Below are 12,889 nucleotides of genomic sequence, written 5' to 3'. Positions count from 1 at the left end.
CCTTTTTGCATCCCGGAACGGAGCTGGGCGAATGACTTGTCTTCAAAGGCTTTTCTGAACTCAGACCATAACATCACATCTGTACTGGCTCGGCTGGCGATATCACTTTCCACCATTTCTTTGCTCCTTTCTGTAGTAGAAAGGTGGCTAGCCCTACTTTTCTTGTCCTCTTATGACAACTCATAACATTGGAAACTACATTTTTCAACTACAACCAGCCATAACCAGCTTCCAATCGATCTGTATGTTCCTTCATAATGTTCACGCCTCTAGGTGCTTAACACTTCTCAATACATATTTCTTTTCTGGGTCGGCTGCTACAGCAGTCCTAACTGCGGCTTGCTAATCTCGCACTATCCTGTTCAAAAAACTTACATCGTTCTAGCTGAGGAATCTGCCCGTTGCCTGAGGAAGCTACATCAACTCTCCTCAGGACACCGTTTCCGACCACTAGATCATTCATCCTTATTTCTCCGGCCTGGTGGGTTTCTCTCTAACCCTCCGGGCCCTTATTGCAGGGTCAGTTTCTTACCACCTGTGCTGCTTAATCGGTTGCCACGTTGCCTCGACATTTCACCTAATACAATGTACACATGTTAGGGACTCACACTTAGAGACTTAGACTTATGCATGAACTTCCTCTCTCATTCCCAAAATCTTATGCTCTGATACCAACTTGTCACACCCCCTCCCAGATTATCCTTTTATTCTTGAAGAGGATATGACCGTGGTAGTTACTAGCCCTACTGCCAGCACCCACCACCCAAGATTTCTAATCTAAATACCAATCTATTTAAAACATTATTAATATACGCATACAACAAACCTCCCTTAAGGTTATACAAAGATTACATAGATACAAGCATACAACCAAGACATTACATTTACAGAAAAATATTCACAGATGGCCCAAACATTCTTAAAGAAGCCCTAGTCCCTCTCAAAACATGTGTACATAAACAGATCATCAACCTAAGTCTTCTTAATAAGCCGAGTCTTTTGGTGACAAGCAGCAGCAGAATCAATCTTGAGAAAACTGACCGCTACCTGATAAGGGAAAACACATAAATTCTATGAGCTAAAAGCCCAGTGAGCGACTATAAAATTGTATAACATTATGCATTACATTACTATAAACATGTAAATATACTAATGAATATTTCTAGCAAATGTTTCTAAATGTATCTTTAAACCATTCTTTGATATCATCAAACATCATTATTCCCTAGTTGAGAACGAGCCTAAATGCTCTAGCTCCCAACATTTATTACTGACCAAGAGAGCCATACTTCGCCTCTCATTCAGCTGCCTACGTGCACGTGGCCATACTAAGTACCGTCATACCTTAGGTACTTCCGCTCAGATACCTTCTCATAACTGTCCTTTAGTATCGAGCTACTAAGATACCTTCTCAAATGTCCTTTGGTATCAAGTTGGTCAGGTACCTTCTCAAATGTCCTTTGGTACCGTGGTATTTTGTAGCATCAAGTTAAGTTCTATTGCGTACCATCTACACAAGAACTCATTCTCTCATAGCCTTCCTCTAGGAAACATATTTCAACATTAGAACTTAACTTTTGTAATGACTACATGATATACCTTGGCCTGTGCTACACATATACAAACCTGGAAACATGCATTAAGTTATTCTCCAACTATTTGTTGCTTAAGAGAGTATAAATTCATCATTAATGTCATTGTAACTTACTTGATCTTATATGCATAAGTACTGGAGACATTAATTCACTTACTCACTCACCGCTCGTCAAGCTCTTAATGGTTTATATGCCTCTTTTAACTCTTCTTGGACTAAAAGGATACAATTCCCAGTTAAACTACTTAGAATTCTTAGTAAAATATCTCAAATAATTCATTTATTAAAGGAACTTTCTTCAATAAAGACAACTTTACTGGCAAGATCCCCATGAGTGAGATCCCCCTCATGAGTGAGATCCTCATGGGCGAGATCAGCAAGATCCTCATGGGCGAAATCAGCGAGATCCTCAAGAGCGAGATCAGCGAGATCCTCAAGAGTGAGATCGACGAGATCCCCTAGAGTGAGATCAACGAGATCCTTTAAAGCGGGATCAACGAAATCCTCTAGAGCGAGATCAACGAGATCCTCTAGAGCAAGATCAAGCTTTTTCCTGAAAAACTTTCATCCTAGCGATACCTACCTTACCAGTGATACTCAACCCAGTTCCTAGTGAGGTTTCCTTCTAGAGCGAGATCCTTTTCACAAAATTAGTGAGATTCCCTTTATAAGCGAGATCCTCATCCCCATAACTAGCTATAACTCCCACGGTGAACTGTTTGTTTGTTCTTCCCAAGCAGCTGTCTGCTTATGCACCGATTCCCTGTTATAACTTCAAAAATTCAGAACTCAAAATCCAGAGCTCTTTTCAAGAAACTTCCTTCTACAAACTTGTTTAGAATTGAGTTAACTTTCTTACTTTAAAATTCCAGCTAAGAATATTTTATAGTTTGGCCTGGAACTTCCAATCTTCACCTCGAGCCCAGATTAACCCAAGATCTGCCCCTTCTATACTTTCTTCACTTCTTGTTCTTCTCCTTGTGCAGTCTTCCTCTGGCAAGACAACCTTGCAACTAGATTCTCTCAGTTTTCGAATGACACTGATTTCACTAAACTTTCTCATGTCAATTGTCGAAACCATACTTTTGAAGTTCTTCTTCCAAAAACTTCCTGCCGCCTCTAGAGTTCAAGGGTTAACTGTCACGCCACCCCTCATTTAATATGTTTTTCCTTCCCTTCCATCATAATTCCTATAAATAAACATGAATTGTTACTTAATAAATATATATAATATAACATTCCTTTGGCTAAACATGCTTATCTAGGAAACCAAGAGTTCGGGGTTTACACAAGTCACATACAATACAATCAAAGTAGAAAATAGAAATTACAACATAAAGTCAATTTCAAATACAAGCCAATTACAATAAGACATAAAGTCAATTATCCAATACAACCCAATTACAATAAAATCAAATGATAAATGTTTAATCGTTAACAGACAACTTTACAAAATCTGGAAGGTCTTGAATGTCTTTTTCATTGTCCATAACCGCTCTTAATCCTATATAATTAAGATTAAGAAGAAAAAGAAAACCTCATTAAGATTTTAATCTAACAAGTTACAACTACAAAATACAAATGATGAATAAATACCTTCTTCAAATAATGAAGCTTCTTCCATGTCATGCTGAACTTTAAGATCTATTGGACCAGAATTTAGCCAATTTTGAGTACAAATAAGAGCCTCCACTGTTTTTGGAGCCAATGAACAACATGATGAATCAACAACACGTCCTCCTGTACTAAAAGCCGACTCAGACGCTACAGTAGATACTGGAATTACCAAAATATCTCTAGGCATACGACTAAGAACCTTAAACCGATGACTGTTCCTCTTCCACCATCGAAGTATGTTAAAATCACCTTCATTCTTAACATTCGCTTCCAACAAATAAATATCAATCTCTGACCCTTGTTCGAAAGGTGTAGTCTCATCGCCTTCAAAATCAAGATCAATTGTATCATAAACAAAGTCTTCACCCACCTTTTCAGTTGGATCACAATCAATCATGGTCTCCGAGGCTGGGACAATTGGTGTATTAGTAGAAGTACTACCACTCCACTCCCACCCTGAGTATGAGTAATATTGTACTCATGAAAGAGACGTCTACAACATTGTTCCACTACATTTCCCATAGATTTGGTAACCTCTGGCCCAAAAACATTTTTAAGACAAAAAGATACAAACCTTAGCATTTTTCGAGGATCTAACACAATAGTAACATACAACGACAACTTATTTTTTTCATTGTTCCCCCAATACTTCTCAAATTTGTCCTTCATGCTATTGGCCATTCCAACTAGCATTGCATTTGCACTACTAGCATTCAAATGTATACAATTCTGAACCACTGTAATCTGATGAAAAACCATATTTGAAGTGGTGTACAAAGACCCTGAAATTTTCAATGTCATATCATAAAAGACATTTAAAAACCTAATCAACATCTTAGCATTTGTCCAATTTTCCTTATTTGGTGACAAATCGTGTCTATAAGAAGCATCTTCATCTTCTAATCTATCAAAAGCCTTTTCAAACTTTACAGCTGCCTCAAGCATCAAATATGTAGAGTTCCATCTAGTGGGAACATCAAGACACACATAACTCTTACAAGATTTTTTTTCAATTTCAATGCCCTTTTTAAATTTCAAAAAACATGCAGGAGAAGATCTTATAAATCGTATAGCATATCGAATCCTTTCAATGCAATCATTATGTTCCTTAAAAGCATCACATACTATGAGATTTAATATATGAGCACAACAACGAACATGCAGAAATTCTCCACCAAACAATAATCCCTTATTGAATCTTTTCAAAAGATAAGCAATGCCAGTATCATTCGAGCTTGCATTATCAATAGTCAAAGTCATTACCCTTTCAATGTCCCAATCTTTCAAATTCTTTTCGATGGTTTTACCAATAGTATCGCCTTTATGATTCTCAATTGGAAAAAAACTAAGTATTCTTTTATGTAATCTCCAATCAGAATCTATAAAATGGGCAGTTAGGACCTTGTAATTTATATTTTGTCCCGATGTCCAACAATCCGTAATGAGAGAAACTCTATACAAATTAAGCACATCTTTAGCCACAGTAAACCGAGACAGAACAACAAATCTAGGTTGACTTGCACATGTTAATCTATCGACAAATTTCTTAACTCCTTTACCCACCACAAACTTGAATGGCAATTCGTCAACAATTACCATTTCCACCAACGCTTCCTGACAACTCTCTAAACTATATGACTCACATACAAGTTGTGACGTATTATCCCCAACATTGTCTTTGGCTTTAGTTTTGAAAGATAATGTCATTTGGGTTGGATCTCTCTTTTTCTGGTAAGGATATTTTTTACAATTTTCGAAATGATTCTTCATAGTCCCAGTACCATTACGTTTGGAATGACATACATAGATAACTCCATAGTACTTACATTGAGCATGAGGGTCATTAGGATCACTTTTAGCTTCTCAAAATGATCCCAAACCATGGATTTTTTCACCGCCTTCCTTCTTTTCGATGGATTTGGAATGTCTGATGTCTCATTTGCTGAATCAACATCAATGATATTTGTATTGGCATCCGTTCCTTTTGCATCTCGTTCATTTTTTGATGCATCAGTTGCAGTTCCATCAAACTCCATATCCGTTGAAGCCATGTAGCTGAACCACAACATGACAAACATTGTCACTCGTCAGTATCACACAATTCACAAAAATTCAAAGGATTTCAGCTTTACATAAGCATCAGTTCTATGCTAAATATATATATATATCAGTTTCATATTTATTAGGTAAATCTTCCAATTCTTAGTTCAATCTCTATAAAATTAGAATACATTACAAAATGTATTGCAAATCGATAATGAAAACGGACCTGCAGTTGCAAATCGAAAACGGACCTCGGGCTGAAAATCGAAAACGAGCAAGGAAGGAAGAAGACGAGCAAGGAAGAGATTTGAAACCTGCGGACTTGTGGACCTGTGGACTGAAACGAGCAAGGAAGGAGCTTGCGGACCTATGAAGTGTGAACGAAGAGCAAGGAAGAAGGCGTGCTTGCGAATGCATTACAGACCTGTGGATGAAGAGCAAGGAAGAAGATGAGTGGAGCAACGAAGAGGAACGGAAGTGTGAAGGAAGACCTGTGGACGGCGTGCCTGGTCTGCGATTCGAATGGCGAGTGTGAACTGTGAAGGAAGCACCGGAAGCGGACGAAAAACTAAAAAAGAAACCCTAGGCGCACGACGAGTGTGAAGGAATTTTATATATATAAATAATAATTTAATTTAATTTAATTTTTTTTTCAAAAGTGGGTCGATCGGGTTCGGGGTCGGGTTGGGTCGTTGGGTGTCCGATCAATACCTATAATCGGCGGTTCCCTTTCAAACCGACCCCGCTCGATTTTTGTTGGATTTCCAACCAGTCGACCCTATTTCGGCCGGTTTCGATCGGTCGTATCGGTTTATCGGCCTACCGTACTCGCCCCTAGACATACCGATCCTATAATTTTGCCCTTACTTCTTTTCAAAATTCTCTTTTTTTTTCCCGTTTTTTGCCCTTTTACTCTTAGTTTTTTCGTTTTCCTTTTCATGTATTTTTTTTAAAAGCCTATTTTTTTTAAAAGCCTCATTTTTTGTTCTTCAAATAAGTTTTTTTTTTCTTTTGTAAAAGCCTCATGCCCATGTATTATAAAACCATTCAACCCCTTCCTTTTAAAACTTTTCAAGTATAATTCATTCTTTATAACATGATGCAAATTTTTTATGAACAAAAACTTTGATAAAATTAGTTCTGTTGCACGTTGATTTGAGTTTTCGGATCCCAAAACCTATGTTCAAGATTTTTTAAAGTTTAATGGTTGTTTCACATAGTTTCATAATTTTTAAAATTTTGATGATGAACAAGATGAATGACTATTGGATTCATGTACCGTCTATCCATTAGCATGGTTTATTCAAATTTTCTTCATCAAACACCGCAAATTTCTATGGGTCTTCGAATTTGTGTGAATAGATTAGAGGATTTTCTTGGATTTATTTATTTATTTAGTTAGTTTTGAAAAAGTAAACTATTAACCGATCATTTGAAATTTATGATCGTGTCATGAAGATTAAGTTTGGGTTTGATTTGACTGGTTTTTATTTAGCGAAGTGTAGATTTTTAATAAGACGGTTTCATTTTAGATTAAACTCCTATATTTTTGTTTAAATTTTGATATAATTATAAGTGATTATATTGTGGAATCTCTCGCTTTTTCCCTTTCATATTTGTCCATAATAATAGTTTGTAGATTTCTATTTTGTATCTTGGTTGCAAATATATGCATGTTACTCGTAATTGATATTTATGCAATCCCCGAAATTCCGTTATAATGCTTAAAAAGGTATAATTATTTGTGCTTTTCATTTATATACATAAAAGATACGTAATTCATTTGGTTCTTAAATTTTGGATTTGAAGGGCAATTTAAAAGTTAATATGATATTTTGATATACAATTTTGTTTATATAGGTTGTGTGAGTTTTTATGGCATATGTTTGTCCATCTTTTGGTATATTATTAAGCAAGTAGAGGTTTTATTATTATTGATATGTTTTATTGCTTTTTTTTAATTACAATTTAAGATATGTTTATTTTCAGTTGTTATTCATATTGTAAAGAGAAAGAAGAAGGTTGAGATGATGGAGAAGATCATTGGATGCAAAAAATAAAGAGAAAATAGGGGAGTGGGAGATATGGAGGGAGAGTAGAGAAAATGTACATGAATGAACCAGTATCACATCCGAATGAGAGAGATGGACATGAAAGTATGGTTAGATCCTGAGGACATGAAAGTATGGTTAAAAAAGGTTTAAAAGAATTAAAAGTTACGACCTATACCAACAAAGTGCACCTTCTTTTTTGGTGACTCAATTATAGAAACTTCAAAGTTAAGCGTGCTTAGCTTGGAGCAGACTATGATATTTTGCTATTAGTTGTAAATATTTTTAGTAATTTGATCATTTAAAATAATTTTCCTAGAATTTATGGCACATTTTTCAAATAATTATTATAGACAATTTAAATAAAATACAATGGAATAGGTAATTATGTCCATGTTATATCAATTTTTAGTACAAACTTTATTTGCATCATATTTTAATTTTATTCATTTATCTATCAATCCATCCATCTATCTATCTATATATATTTATATATTTATATATTGAAAAATATTAATCCATATATGTTTATATAATTTCTCTATTATATTGTTAAATTTCACATCAACTATTTAAATTTTAAATTCAATTATTAGTTTATTCATTCAAAAAAATTATTTACCTTTAAAATTGTCAGAAAAAACTTTCAACAATATTAAAAATCTCTCATATCCATGGTCAATTACTTAAACAAGAAATATATAATTTTTTACACCATTTCTAAATTAATTCTCTCCCGGTCAAATATTTACTTACTAAACTCAATGAATGTTCGATAAAAAACTTATGTTAAAAAATTATTAAATTACAATTTAGATTTTACTCTAAACATTCACCGTTAAAAATTTTAAGTCACGTACATCGCACATATCTCGAACTAGTATTTTAAACAATATATAATACTTTTATGAAGAAGTGTCATTATCACATTCACCATTAAGGATACATACTTTAAGAAGTGTCAACTATGCACATGTTTTTTGCTAATGTTAAATACCTTTCTATGGTGTTCAATATGTCACCAATTATTGGTTTCTTGAACAGTATTGACCCAAAAACCAATTTTCAAAGTGCTATCTTTGTTCTTTAGTTACTTTCACGAAGCATCTACGTTGGCACTTGTTTTGAATTAGAACACAAATTACGTATTTTATTAATCATAACTGACTTTTACTTTAATTAAACTAACCTATATCTCTTCTTTGATGCACTCTCTTTTTGTAGCAATTCTTATAGATTTTTTAATTTTAATTAACCACAAATTTCTCCGCACCCCTTTTTGTGCATTTCTTATAGCTTTTTATTTGAATTAAACTAATAGAATTCTCTGGTTTAAAAGAAACTAATGGATTTCCCTTGATGAACTCCCTTTAAAATGTCCCTGAAGTTGGTTTAGCTGTTTAGATCATAGTATCAAATTTTTTCTACCAAATTTATATTTGAAATATTATATTATTAAAATTTCTTTTATCATATATTTTATTTAATTCTTTATATTGTTTTTTCATAATGTATACATACATTTTTAATGAATTAACTGTATATTTCTTACCATTTTTAATAAATTAATTGTTATGCTATTTTTTATATTATTTTAACATTTTGGGAAAAAAAATATCAAAATGCAGTTGATTGCACAAGAATCAGTTGGATTGTTACTCCATACATTGTCAACTTTTGTTACTTACACAAATGTTTCATGGATTTAGGTTTTCCTTATGTTCTTTAACAAGCTATGCTATACTTTATCATTAGAATTTGATTTAAAATAAACCAATCTCTTAAATTTAAATTTATTTTTAATATAAAAATTGGTATGATAACTACTTCATTTAAAATAAACCATCTCTTCCTCATTTTTCATCCCATTCAAATTAGCTATTTGCTTTGATTTAACCCGCTTTTCGAAAATAGTTAGAATTAATCAATATTTAATTTATTTATCACATTTGGATTTTAATATATGATATATCTTTAGATTTTATTATTATTTTATTCATTTTTTATTATTATAAATTCGAATTAAATTTATTTTATTAGGATTTTTACGGAATATTTTATACATATTATCATCTTATTATATATTATATATTATAATTTGTCTTTTGACAAACAATAAGTATTCACTTTTGCAATTTTTGTTGTTTTTTGCTATGCCTCTACAACGAACCGGTTAGGTTTTTTCATAGGTTTTTGTTGTTGATAGAGTTATAAATACAGTATAATTGTTGAAGCTTATGAAAATAGAATTATGAATACAATGTAATTATAAATAAACAAATTCCCTTCTGGTTTTTCTCCTGAATTATATTGAATTTATATATTTTTTTATCAATTAGATTATATCTAACTACTTATCGATTTTTTTAATCAGAATAAACAAAAACTTATTTTTTTCTCTCCAATTTACATCTGAATTTATTTTTTATTATCCATTTTGATTATATACCAACTAACTTTTGATTTGTTTATAAAATATTTTTTTATTATTATTTCATACATATTGTTATCAAATTAATTTGATTTTTTTTTTCTTTAATTTTCGATGTTTTCAATTTTCATATACAAACATGTAAAATGGCTGTTTGTACTTAAAAAAAGAAACATATAAATGCAAATTTAAATTTAATAAAATTTGAAATATGTGGGTGTGTATATATATATTATTTTCAGTTTATTATTATTAAATATTATTATTTTTATTTTTTAATTTTTTTTATTATATTTTATTTTAATAATTTTATTATTATTAGTATTCTTATTCTTCTTATTATTATTATCATCATAATTATTATTATTTATTAAAAGAAGATAACAAAAAATCTTAAATCTCATCTTCTTCATCTTCTTCATTTAGAAGCCCCAAAATCTCATTTTATCCTTTGCAATCTCATGTCTTCGATTGTTGGTTCAACAACTCTTTCTTGAATTCAATCATCTTTGCTAGCTTTTCACTAGAAGAAATTTGAGCTTTAATGTTGATTGACAACCGACATTAGAGATAGTGTTATTAAAGCCCTTTAATGTCGGTTGCCTTTAATGTCGGTTTAACTGACATTAAAGGGCTTCAATAACACAGCCTTTAATGTCAGTTACAACCGACATTGAAGGTCTTTAATGTCGGTTGCAACCGACATTAAAAGTCTTTAGTGATTAAATTGCAATCGACATTAAAAGTCCGACATTAAAAGCATAATGTCATTAAAAGTAAAAGAAAATGAGATGTCAAGGGTGCAGTAAATAAAACTGATACATCACCAAGTTCTTCTTTTCCCCCCAAAAAAAAGTAACCAAATAAACAAAATAAATGTACACACACAAAGATGAAGACAGTAATAATAAAAATACTTTATACCTCACACCCAGAAATTACATAACACGAACACACACACCTATAACCACCAAATTATTTAGTCCATTCCTTTCTAAAATTCACAGTAGTAACTCTACTTTATTAGTATACACAGACATGAACTATGCACAGTAGTCCACCAATTTTTTTTTAAAATATTTTATTTTTTTTATAAAGATGGATGATGCAGCATGAACTACACACCTAATCAAATAAAAAAATTGAACAATGATGGAGATTAAAACATATTATTGATATTTTTTAGTCGTGAACTAAAAACACAACTCCACCTCCTACATGTAGCTTAGACAAGTTTTGGACTAGAAAATTAGAAGGTTTATGTCCAGACTTACGGAGCTGGAACTGGAGCTTCTAGAGCGATGAAGTATGCCTCCATGCTTCTTATGCTGTTGATGGTGTCTTCCTCCATAACCGGTGCCACCATGAATATGCCTTCATGCTCCTTATGCTATTGATGGTGTCCTCCTTCAAAACCACACAGCTCAATGCCAACACTAGAAGATAGAAGTTGTAAGACGGTATGGTCCCGGATGATGGGTCTAGGGATGCCATAACCTAATCGAGAAAGCATAGCATTTGGACATCAATACAAAATTTTCAAACTCAAAGCCAAGAATAAAATATACCACAGTACCTTGTGGAGTTGGTGAAGCTTCAGAAGAAAGAGCTGGACTAAGTGGGATAGGACCTATCAAAACATACCCCAAAAAAAGGGGATGTTTGGCTCATGAGTCAGCTTATGTAATCTATGGTTAAGAAGTTGAACTTATGTTTAGTCTACCAAGCTATAAGTTTATTGATCTTGTAAGCTCCACAAACCTATGTTATATGGACTTGGTACGAAACCCACAAACTAGGGTATAAATCCAAAGTTAACTTCAAATACAAGCAGGACAAAGCACATGAACTGACTATAATATACTTACAACAAAACCTCGAGTACTCGAGCTTATTACTTTCACATCGGCTCTGTCTCTTGACTTTGCCAGATCCTCTACTTTAGTCCAGTCAGCAAGTTCGTGTTCCTGCAGATTTATCAAACACCTGTGACTTAAAGACCAGTGATTGAAATAAATAAGTTAAGTAAACAGTAGTATGCATAACCTGACCAAATACAAAATTACATTTTCATAATTTTAACAAAAAAAAAAACCGTGTGTTTAACTTTAAATAAAGAGTCAAAGAAGTTTCTAGATCAATATTAAACTGCATACCTTGAAACAGGAGGACAATAATGGTGTCGAAGACTATCAATTTCCCAAAGTGAACTTCCTGTACTAATAATTCTTGTTAACAAGGATCAATCACAAAATATTAAACCACCACACTATGAGAGAGTGGAGGTATGAGCGAGAGCGAGAGGGGACTTTATGTGCGAGAGCGAGAGTAGCGAGAGTAGCGAGCGAGAGGACTTGAGAGCGAGAGTGAGAGGACTTTGTGAGCGAGAGGGGAGGGATTTGGGCGAGAGGTGAGGGATTTGGGTGGAGATATATATGTTGTGGTCTGCAGGATTGGAATATCTGAATATGGCACACTTATGTAACAAATGGTGCTGGAAAAAAATGTCAAAAGAATTACCAACCTTGGACTTTCTGTTCTCTTGTGTTTCTTTTTCTTCAGATTGACACTTTCCAGAGAGATCAAACCTGAAAAAAAATTATTAGGAGCAAAATAAATCTTGAATATGCATTTTGAGTTTTTCAGTCTATGCCTCTTCAAGAAAAATGTTTTTAGGACCATAAGTTTTCAAAATCCATGAACTATATTATACAAGAAAAAATGCCACAAACAAAAATGCCATATTTCTGCCATTCATGGAATGATTGTAAAGACATAATCGAACTTGTAGATATTGATAATACTCTCAAATTTTAATACAGAACGACATACCAGTAAGCTGTCCAACACTTGAAATGTTAACTTATTCTGAATCTGATGAGTCTGATCTCGTACTTTGTCGTACACTTCTCCTGGTTGGGCTTCGACGGAATGAATGGTGGATCTTCTAGAAGAAGACGACTAGATCTACTATGGCTATGCGTGAAGAACGATAAATCTTCCACGACTAGATCTAAGGTGTGGCGAGGTCTAGGGAGCGAGGAGGTGGCGAGATGGTGTCGAGCTACGGCGAGCGGCGGGGCGAGGTCCAAGGAGCGAGGAGGTGGCTGATGGGGAAAATAGGGTTTAGAAAAGAAATGAAAAAAAAATTGG

General features: G+C 33.3%; 1 protein-coding gene across 1 annotated transcript; it reads right to left on the bottom strand.

Moving 5' to 3' along the window:
• Positions 1 to 3,604: 3,604 nt before the first annotated feature.
• Positions 3,605 to 11,102, bottom strand: LOC120089083 (zinc finger BED domain-containing protein RICESLEEPER 1-like). The gene is made up of 3 exons (XM_039046508.1): positions 11,011 to 11,102; positions 5,038 to 5,266; positions 3,605 to 4,939 (listed from the first exon to the last, which is right to left on the bottom strand). Exons 1-3 carry the CDS (start codon positions 11,100 to 11,102, stop codon positions 3,605 to 3,607), a joined length of 1,656 nt encoding a protein of 551 aa, XP_038902436.1.
• Positions 11,103 to 12,889: the final 1,787 nt, after the last annotated feature.

The sequence above is a fragment of the Benincasa hispida genome, chromosome 10 (assembly GCF_009727055.1).
Source record: "Benincasa hispida cultivar B227 chromosome 10, ASM972705v1, whole genome shotgun sequence".
NCBI lineage: Eukaryota > Viridiplantae > Streptophyta > Magnoliopsida > Cucurbitales > Cucurbitaceae > Benincasa > Benincasa hispida.
The sequence above is the reverse complement of the archived record's forward strand: the minus strand, read 5'-3'. Positions and strand labels throughout refer to the sequence as shown.

Bases quoted from the DNA above. Each gene is read 5' to 3' on its own strand.
- LOC120089083 (XM_039046508.1), bottom strand. From the start codon at position 11,102: ATGGTGGCACCGGTTATGGAGGAAGACACCATCAACAGCATAAGAAGC. The intron at 5,267-11,010 runs GTAAGTCTGGAC...GTTGTGGTTCAG, and splicing joins GAAGCTCCAGTTCCAGCTCC to CTACATGGCTTCAACGGATA. The intron at 4,940-5,037 runs GTAAGTACTATG...TATCCTTACCAG, and splicing joins TAATGACCCTCATGCTCAAT to AAAAAGAGAGATCCAACCCA.